This window comes from Pteropus vampyrus, unplaced genomic scaffold (assembly GCF_000151845.1).
Source record: "Pteropus vampyrus isolate Shadow unplaced genomic scaffold, Pvam_2.0 Scaffold865, whole genome shotgun sequence".
Taxonomy (NCBI): domain Eukaryota; kingdom Metazoa; phylum Chordata; class Mammalia; order Chiroptera; family Pteropodidae; genus Pteropus; species Pteropus vampyrus.
In genome coordinates, this window is record NW_011889646.1 from 93,993 (window position 1) to 103,148 (window position 9,156).

The following is a 9,156-nucleotide window of genomic DNA, read 5'->3' on the forward strand; positions in this document are numbered from 1 at the left end:
TACTTCTGCCTCCGGCCCTGGAGTGGCAGCGCCCACTGGCTGGAGCCGAGGGGTTCGGGAGGGCTGTGGTGAGCCCCAGAGGCGCGGCGACACCGCCCCCCCTCTGCTGGCGCTGGCCCAGGGCTCCCGGGGCTGCCCCGCTGCGCCCAGGCCCCCGGCCCCGCAGCCCCGCGGACTTCCCGCCCCGCCCCCAGCACGGCCTCCTGGGGGCAAACGTCCCCTGGGCCGAGGCCTCTTCACTTTCCAGCACCAGGTCTGGGGTTCCTGGGGGTGTGGCTTGGAGAGAGCGGCCTGGTTAGGACTGAGGCCCTAGGGTGGGAGTTTGGGGGCTCGGTCGTGTAGCTTGAGGTCAGTATTAAGGGGTGTAAGTGCTTGTGAGGGTAGAGGGTGTTTCTGGGGTGGCCTGAAAGTGAGGGCTCTGGAAAACTGGGCTGCCAGGGTGAACCCACAACCCTCCCCTCTGTTGGGGCAGGAGAGCTAGAAGGGGGAGGCCCAGCTGATGGGGGCCCTCACCCCGCCCCTTTCCAGGCCCCCCCTTGGAGCAAGCCTTTCCATGGCAGATGCCACTGAGGACCCCACCATATTCACGGCCCACTCTCTGCCCAGTGACTCCCGACTCTGGGCCACTGTGACCAATGCATACTTGGGCACACGTGTATATCACAACGCACTGCACGTGAGTGGCATATACAATGGGGCCGGGGGGGACACGCACCGGGCCATTCTGCCCAGTCCCCTCAACATCCAACTGGAGGCCCCTGCAAGGACAGGAGAGCAGCTGACCAAGACCTTCAGCCTAGACACTAACACAGGTAGCCACTTCCTGTTCTGTCCCCCCTCCCCATCTCGAATTCCGGATGCCTGACCCACAGAGAGGCCCCGGGGGCTCCTGGACTGGAGTGGCTCAGAGGGGGGACCCACTGCACTGAGGGAGCAGACAGGCGTGGGCAGCTTTGTGACAGGCGCGGGGCGTTCAGTGGGGCACCGTGCCCGCAGGCTCCTTCCTGCACACCGTGGAGGACTCCAGCTTCCGGGCCGCCCAGCGCATCTATGCCCACCGCACACTGCCTCACGTCCTGGTCTGCAGCGTGTCCATCACCCGCCTGGGTGCCGGGAGCCGGCCCATCACGGTGCTGCTGAGGTCGGCCTTCTCCCCAGAGAGCCCGGACTTGGCCCTGCACCTGGGGCCCGACTTCCGAGGAGCCCGGTGAGCAGGGTGGGGCCAGCCGGGTGGCCGGGGAAGGGGCTGGCCCCTGAGACTGGCCGTGCTCCTGCAGGTACCTGCACGGCCACACCCTCACCCCCGAGCAGCCCGGGGGGCCGCAGCAGGAGGTGCACATGCTGTGGACACCAGTGCCCCCGGCCCTGACCCTCGCGGCAGGTGAGGATGTCCAGACCTGGGAATTCCTGGTGGTGGTGGGCGGCAGCCAGGCTGAGGTCCGGACCTGCCTTGGCGAGGCCCTGCAGCTGCAGGCAGAACGCGCCCTGTACCCTGCCCACGCCCAGGCCTGGGCCCAGCTCTGGGCCGGCTGCGGGCTGGATGTGCCGGGCCCGCTGCGCCTGCGCCAGGCCCTGCGTGCCGCGCTCTACTACCTGCTCAGCGCTCTGCCCCAGCCCGGGGCCCCGGGGCAAACCTGCCACGGCCTCAGCCCTGGGGGCCTCTCCAACGGGAGCCGTGACGAATGCTACTGGGGCCATGTCTTCTGGGACCAGGTGTGTACCATCGCCCCCAGCACACACCTGCCACAAGGCGGGCAGCACGTAGGCAAAGAGGGTCTTGCAGCTGAGGACGCAGGCATGGCGGCCGCCTCTGTGGTTGGGGATGCACAGGGGCCACGGCAAAAGAGAAGGCTTCCTAGAGGAGGTAGCATCTCAGCCAGAGAGTGTTCAGGGGTCTCATGGAGAAGCTAGTGAGGTAAAGAGACCAGAAGGTCCGGAGGCCCAGAGCTGGGAGGGGCGTGGATCTGCCGGGGGCGGGCATCTTAAGGGGCCGGAAGAGCAGCTGTGAAGGGAGCTCGCTGCGAAGCCTAGAGATCTGTCAACTGGGGAGCAACCTGGACAGATGCGTGTTCTGGAAAGACCCTTGTGGCTGCTGAGGGAGCGTGGGGGGCGGAGGGGGAGGCCTTGGACAGTGTGGGAGCCAAAACCTGGGACTTGGTGACCCTGGCAGGGGAGGGTCCAGCAAAGCCAGTGCTGCGGTCCACTTCACAGGTTGGGCTCAGGGAGGCTGGGTCACCACTAGGTTGTGCTCCCAGCCTGGGCTGCCAACACCCCGATTCTGGCCTGAGCCCCTGGCCAGATCTAGATGCCCGCTGGGGAGGTGAAGCTCTGGGCTGGGGATGGGACATGTGGTGGGCAGATAGGGAAGGCCTGGCAGAGACCCAGGTGGGCGGCAAGGCGCAGTGCCGGCTCTGAGGCCCTGCCATGGCGGAAGGTCCTGGAAGGTCAGCAGGCAGGAAGAGAGGGTGTGAGAGCCAGGACAAGGGACCCTTCGCTGTGCTCGCAGGATCTCTGGATGTTCCCGAATGTCCTGGTGTGGCACCCAGAGGCTGCCCGGGGTCTCCTGGAGTACCGCATCCGGACGCTGGCCGGGGCCCTGGACAACGCCCGGAGGCTGGGCTACCAGGTCAGAGGTGCCTGAGCACCCACCCTGCAGGGCCCCGGAGGGCTCCATGTCACCAGGCCCCGCCTAGGCCTGCACCCCTCACCCCAGGCCCCCTCTCTGGATGTTGCCAGGGTGTCCTGGGTTCTTACAAGGGCCCAGCAGCATGCCCACAGCACGCACCGTGCAGCTGGGAACAATCGGGACCCACTGGGGCCCTTCACTGCCCTGTGCCGGGCAGCACACGGTGGAAACTGGGCAGAGGCTGCCTGGCCCACGCTAGAGACACGCGTGGCACTCAGAGCCAGCAGGCCCCCACAGGGGCTGAGGGCTGAGAGCATGGGGACACGTGTGGGCCACCCCACCCCAGAATGGACTCAGGTCTGCTCTATCCCCAAACGCACAGGGAGCCAAGTTTGCCTGGGAGAGTGCGGGTTCCGGCCTGGAGGTGTGTCCCGAGGACGTTTACGGGGTCCAGGAAATCCACATCAACGGGGCTGTGCTCCTGGCCTTCCAGCTGTACTACAGCAGCACCCAGGTGAGATGTCACTGTGCCCACCAGCCGTGATGATTCCTGGCATGGCCACACCCCACACCCGGCCAGGACGTCGTGTCTGGAGCCAGGCCTTTGCTTCTGGGCACTTGGAAATGCAATGACCAGTGGGAACTAGAAACACAGGTGCCATGGCCTCTGTCCCATGCTCTCCTGCTCCTCCAGGACCTGCAGCTCTTCCAAGAGGCGGGTGGCTGGGACGTGGTCAGTGCCGTGGCTGAGTTTTGGTGCAGCCGTGTAGAGTGGAGCCCTGACGAGGAGAAGTACCACCTGCGGGGTGAGGGCATGGGGAGGGCAGATGTCGTGGGGGCAGAGCAGATGGTCATAAGGCCAGGGGTTGGAGGGACTGGGTTGTCATGGGGCAGAAGGGCAAATGGTCACCAGCTGGGGGAGCAGGTAAAACTCAATGCCTCGTGTGATTTCTGTGACCTAATGTTTGCCGGGACAGGGGCAGTAAGCACCTCTTACCTTTATGTGCCCAGGAGTCATGCCCCCCGACGAGTTCCATTCAGGGGTCAACAACTCCGTGTACACCAACGTCCTGCTCCAGAACAGGTCCGACCAAGAGCCCGCCCCAACCCCAGTGCGCGGGGGCCGCCATCACTGCCCGGGCTGCAGCCCCCGCTCTCCACCTCTGCCTCTAGCCTGCGCTTTGCTGCTGCTCTGGCCCGGGACCTGGGCCAGCCTGTCCCTAGCCGGTGGCTGGAGGTGGCCGATAAGATCAAGGTGCCCTTTGACCCGAAGCACAGCTTCCACCCTGAGTTTGATGGGTACGAGCCTGGTGAGTGGACCCGGAACCCCTCCGAGGCCCCTTCTGGCCTCTCTCAGGACCTCGCGCCAGCCGTGGACTCCCCTCCCCCCGTCAGCAGCGTCTGTCCCCCAGGAGAGGAGGTGAAGCAGGCAGACGTTGTGCTCCTGGGGTACCCTGTCCCCTTCTCCGTGAGCCCTCGCATTCGCAGAAGAAACCTGGAGGTTTACGAGGCTGTGACGTCCCCCCACGGCCCTGCCATGACCTGGGTGAGGACGCTGGGGTGTGGGGTGGCGTCCTCACGGCGGCCCAGCCCTGCCCCACTGGCGCGGTCTCCCTTCCGCATGCAGCAGACCTCATGGCAGTGTGTCCTCCGCCCCAGAGCATGTTCGCCGTAGGCTGGATGGAGCTGCAGGAGCCCAGCAGGGCGTGGGACCTCCTGGAAAGGAGCTTCGCCAACATCACAGAGCCCTTCAAGGCCAGCCGTCCCCAGCCACCCCCCCAGCTCACCAGCCTTCCCTCACGCCCCTGGGCTGTGAGGCTGGGAGCCCAGCCTTGGGTCACAGCAGGGTCACAGCCTGGCCATTCCCTCGTGACCCGGGGCCTCCCGGGAGCAGAGGCAGTGGCCGCGGGAGGGTCTGTGTCCAGGGTCTCCGCACTGACTGCCTCACCCCCCGCAGGTGTGGACAGAGAATTCCGATGGGTCGGGGGCGGTCAACTTCCTGACCGGCATGGGGGGCTTCCTGCAGGCAGCGCTCTTCGGGTTCACCGGGTTCAGGTGAGTGCCGGGCCCAGCAGAGGGCGACACCGGCCGCTGCCGGCCCTCCTCACAGAATTGTCCCGTCCTGCAGGATCACGGGGGCTGGTGTGACCTTTGATCCCATGTGTCCGGCCGGGGTCACAGGCGTGAGCGTCTCCGGCATCTCCTACCAGGGGAACAAGCTTGACTTCTCCTTCTCCGCGGGCTTGGTGACAGTGAAGGTCAGGGCCCGAGCGGGGCCCTGGGCGCCCCCGCTGGAGGTCGAGCTGTGGCCATCACAAGCCCGGCTCCCGCTGCCCCTAGGTAAGGCACTGCCCCAGACCCCCCAAGGGGCCCAGGGCCTATGCCGCCCAGGGTGGCCCCTGGTGTGTGCCGCCTCCCACGAGATGCCCCCTCCCCACAGGACACGAGATTTCCTTCCCTTGCTCGGCTGGCCGGATACAAAGGTCCTTCCCGTAGGAAGCAGAGATAGCCCTTCTGCTCCAGGTATTTCCAGAGAGAGTCTTTCGAAGACGCTGGACGCCTGCCAGACCCCACGGGACCACATTTGGGGCACCCTTGGGCCCTCCGCCCCACTGACTCCCTCACTCTGGCTCTGCCTGGGGCTCTGCTCCTGGACCACCAGCACTGTGGCTTCCGGGGTGCCTCTTGGGCCCTGCCCTCTCACGCTCCCTGTGTGGTAGCCCTGGCTGGGGCACTCACCCCTCTTTGACGTTCTACTGGCCTGTCGTCCCCTCCCACTCACCTCCACCTGGCAGCCAGGCTCGTGGGCTCCAGGCAATGTCTGAGTCAAGACTGAGCCCTTTTTCTGCCTAGACCCCACGAGGCCCCCACCAGCCATGTCTGTGCCTGGCCTTCTGGGCTGACGGTGGCACCTGTCCTTTCCCCAGGCAGACAGCTCTGCCGAGGAGGCAGAGGGGGGCTCAGCCTGCCTCAGCTGGGCGACAGCGAGGCAGGGACCTGGGGAGGGGGCCTCGGCTCGGAACTGTTCAGGACTCAGTCACAGCCCAGCACAGGAGAGCGTCCAGGCCCGGTGGCTGAGGGACGGTCGAGGTGCGTCTAGGTGCCCTCGGGCCGTCCTGGGGACTCGGTGCTGCAGGTTTTGGCTCCCCTGGCCTCTGAGCCGCTTTGCTGAGGTCAGACAGCCCCTGTCACACCTTTCCACGGCCAGGCGGGGTGCGGAGCAAGCTCCCATCCCTTCTGACCAGCCACAGGACCAGGGTAACTGAACCTGGGTTCAGGGCCATGGCCCTGGTCCCCTCTGTCCTGGCCGGGCTGCCCTTGGCCTGCCCAGATTCCCCTCCTGGGGCCTCAGCCCCTCCCCTGGCACATCAAACTTGGGTCCTCGGGGACTTCCCAAGAATGAGGGGACACGGCGCCCGCCACCAGAACTGCGGTGAGGCCGGCCTGCTACACCAATCTGCCCAAGCAATAAAGTGCTGGAAGAGCCGTGTGTGAGGAGCCGGGGAGCCCTCCTTCAGACGTGGGCTCGCCCTCGGGTCAAGGGTCAGGCCGGCAACTCGCCAGGCAGAGCAGTAGCTGGGTCCTGTGGTCAGAGCCCCCACCTCCGTCCCCTGGCAAATTGCTGTTCTCTGTCTCCTGCAGAGTTAGTCCCAGTACCTGTGGACGCCACCTCGGGAGGGAGAGAGGAAGGGGGTGCATCTGTGTGCTGTGGGGGGCAGCACACGGACAGAGTGTGGCTGAGTTGCACACCTGTCGGCACCAGCTCCCTGAGGACCTTGGTGGAGCTCGTCCAGGTGCCCACAGGCTCTCCCTCCTCAACTGGCCATGCAGCAGAGGCCCAGCAGGTGGGGACACAGCTCAGGCGGGAGGGGTCTTGCACCTGCAGGACTGACACCGCATGATATCGGCTGCACTGTGTACCACGTGTGTGCGCAGCCACCTGTGCATGTGGCAGGGGGGCCCTCTGAGGAGACTGGCCAGTGGCAGCGTGTGTGCGCTGGCGTGGCTGGTCAGAGGCCCCAGTAGCCAATTGCTTCAACTCGATCGAGGCCCCTCAGCCTGTCCAGAAGACACAGCCAGAGCCAGGGAGGGCTGCTGGTGACCTTCCTGCCGCCTGGCTGGACTGCATGCTCTGTCCCCGACACCAGGCTAATCATCTTTGCCCCGTCACGACTGGCAGGCCGTCCCATGCTTGGGGTCACGCAGTCAAACACACACAGGCCTCCATACTCAGCGTGGATTGGTCCCTTTCAGGCCAAGCCTGGAGCTCAGGGTTGGCATGTGTCCTCCACCCTGGTCCCAGCCCTGGCACTCTGCCCTTGTCTTTGGTCCAACATGGGACCAGCGCCCAGCTTGCGCCAGTGCCCTGTCCCCATCCCCAGGTCCCAGCCGGCACATGCCTCTGCCTCCAGGGGCCGGCTGGGAGCGGCAGACACTCCTCAGCGTGGGGCCGGTGGCCAAGACACCATCTCCACTGGCACGCAATGGAGATGGCTGAGCCAGCTGTCGGGGAGGGTACTTTGGGGGCTCTAAGTACAGCAGTTAAACAGAGACTTCCATCCCCAGCCCAGGCAGAGAGGCCAGGCGAAGGGGGCTCCCTGGGGACAGACGGGACCCTGGGTGGAGTGCTCAAAACACCGAGCCGCCCTGTGTTTAAGGCCCCTGCAATTAGCCTGCCCTGTCATTGGCCTGGCCACAGCAAAGCCAAGGGGACCTCGCCCCAAGCCACACAGGGTGTGCACATGTGTTCGGCAGCTCCTGCCTCTGCCAGGCTGCTGGTTCAGGGAGGTGAGAATAGAGATTCGCATCTAGCACCAAGGCTGCTCAGAAAGACCCTCATCCCCCAGCCCCGCTCAACTGCCTGGGTGGGGTTCGTGCTCCTGTATGAGTGTGCGATGTGCATGTGCATGGATGATGGCTCTCCAAGCCCGTGTGCTCATGTGTCTTTGGGTCCAGCCCTGCTAACCCACTGCAGGGACTGAGATTTCTCAGGATTAAAAGGGTATGGGGTCCGGGGACCAACAGAGCGACCTAAGGAAGGCAGTCGATACACACCTGAGCCACAGACAGGAACGTGCGGGACAAGACCTCACTGGCCAGGGACGCCCACCTACCTTGCATGCAGACGTGTGTGCACACACAGGCTTGGGGACAGGCACACATGGAGTCAGGAGACGCCACGCATCCTGGAGACACACCACTAAACCACAGGGCCCAGCAGGGATCAGAGCCTGAGTTCTCAAACTTGTTTCTAAAATACTCAGGCGCCTCCATGCTGGGGACAGCCAGAACAACGCCCAAAGAAGACTGTTCAGAACAGGGTCCTACCATGAGTGCTGGGGTCAATCTGGAGGACCTGGCTGTGGACGTCCCTAGGTAGCTCCCCTCAGGAAGACACCCTCCCTACCCAGCCAAGGAAGAGGCCCAGGAGGCACTTTCTGGGACCAGGCACTTTTAATTGTGGGACCTAGGCTGAGCCTGGTAAGTGGGGAGTGGGGACCAGGGACCATCGAGGTTAGGGGAGGCCTCTGGAATCCGAAAGGGGGATCCTCGGGGCTGGCATCGGGTGCCCAGCCTGAGGCTGGGGGTGGGCGGCGGGCCCTGCCACAGAGCCGGGGTTCCCGCAGATCCGGGTGGAGCCCTGGGCAGCACTCCGGGGGGGCTGGTGTCCTGGGCTCGGGGTCCCCGGGTAGGACGAGGTCGGGCCCAGCCTCTCAGTCATAGTCCGCATCGTCGAACTTGGTGCTGAAGAAGGCGGCAGAGTCCTTGGCCAGCCGGGACAGATGCAGGGCGCCCGTCACCACCAGTGCCAGCAGCAGGAGGGGCGGCACCAATGCCCACATGGCAGCCAGGATGTTGTAGCACTTGGCTTTGGAGCCCAAACGCCGGGCCTCCTCCAGGTCCCCAGCCACCTTCTGGTCCCGGGCCTGCGGACGGCAGCAGGGCCAAGTATCCACCTGCGCTGGGCCCTGGGGGCCCGCCTCCCCACCCCAGGAAGCCCCTGGCTCACACTCTGGAAGGCCCAGTGCTGCACCCAACATCTGGGCGGAGGGACGTGGCCTGCAGGGGGCACGCCCTGGGCTCACCCACTCCCTTCACTGCCCCTGAGTGGACACACAGGCTCGGCCCTGGAGGGGGGGGTGGTGCACGAGGGACCTCAGCCTAAGACAGGGCTGGAAGGGGCCCCTGCCTGCCCCGCTCCAGCCACGGGTCCAGTGGCCAGGCCAGCACCGGCCTCCAAGGACCCTGGGTGGGTGGGGAGCCCGGCAGGGTGCTGAGGCTCCCCAGGCAGAAGGTGAAGCCAGGGCGGAAAAGGCCCCTGTGGCTGAACGGCCGCCGGGGGGTGGGGGGGCCCGACCCCTCTGCGCTGCGGGCCGGACCGGCCTCCTGGCGGAGCGCCGTGGGGGGAGCGCGCGCCCACCTTGATGGAGTAGGCCAGCGCCAGGAAGCCCAGGCAGCACAGGTTCAGGTAGAGGGTGCTGAACACCGACCAGATCAGGTGGTCCCGGGGCGCGGGCCGCGGCGCCGCC

General features: G+C 65.8%; 2 protein-coding genes across 8 annotated transcripts in view; one reads left to right on the top strand and one right to left on the bottom strand.

Annotated features, from left to right (window-relative positions):
* Positions 1-6: 6 nt before the first annotated feature.
* On the top strand, positions 7-6,116 carry PGGHG (protein-glucosylgalactosylhydroxylysine glucosidase). Of its 7 annotated transcripts, none has more exons than XM_023526419.1 (13): positions 7-812; positions 997-1,207; positions 1,278-1,713; positions 2,507-2,626; positions 3,009-3,140; positions 3,321-3,432; positions 3,638-3,710; positions 3,800-3,936; positions 4,039-4,172; positions 4,286-4,381; positions 4,584-4,681; positions 4,755-4,966; positions 5,067-6,116. In XM_023526419.1, exons 1-13 carry the CDS (start codon positions 500-502, stop codon positions 5,120-5,122), a joined length of 2,130 nt encoding a protein of 709 aa, XP_023382187.1. In that variant the 5' UTR covers positions 7-499; the 3' UTR covers positions 5,123-6,116. The 7 variants fall into 7 exon arrangements, 6 of the variants coding, with proteins under 6 accessions (XP_023382187.1, XP_023382183.1, XP_023382184.1 ...); XM_023526415.1 differs by having other exon boundaries at positions 7-348; positions 529-812; positions 3,800-4,172; XM_023526416.1 differs by having other exon boundaries at positions 7-253; positions 529-812; positions 3,800-4,172.
* Positions 6,117-7,780: 1,664 nt separating this feature from the next.
* IFITM5 (interferon induced transmembrane protein 5) overlaps positions 7,781-9,156 on the bottom strand; it is a 3,247-nt gene continuing 1,871 nt past the window's right edge. Inside the window, exons 2-3 of the mRNA XM_011386027.2 lie at positions 9,048-9,155; positions 7,781-8,553 (exon numbers count right to left, since the gene is read on the bottom strand). Of these exons, the coding sequence (XP_011384329.1) occupies positions 8,341-8,553; positions 9,048-9,155 (321 nt within the window). The 3' untranslated portion in view covers positions 7,781-8,340. The remainder of the gene's footprint in view (positions 8,554-9,047; position 9,156) is intronic.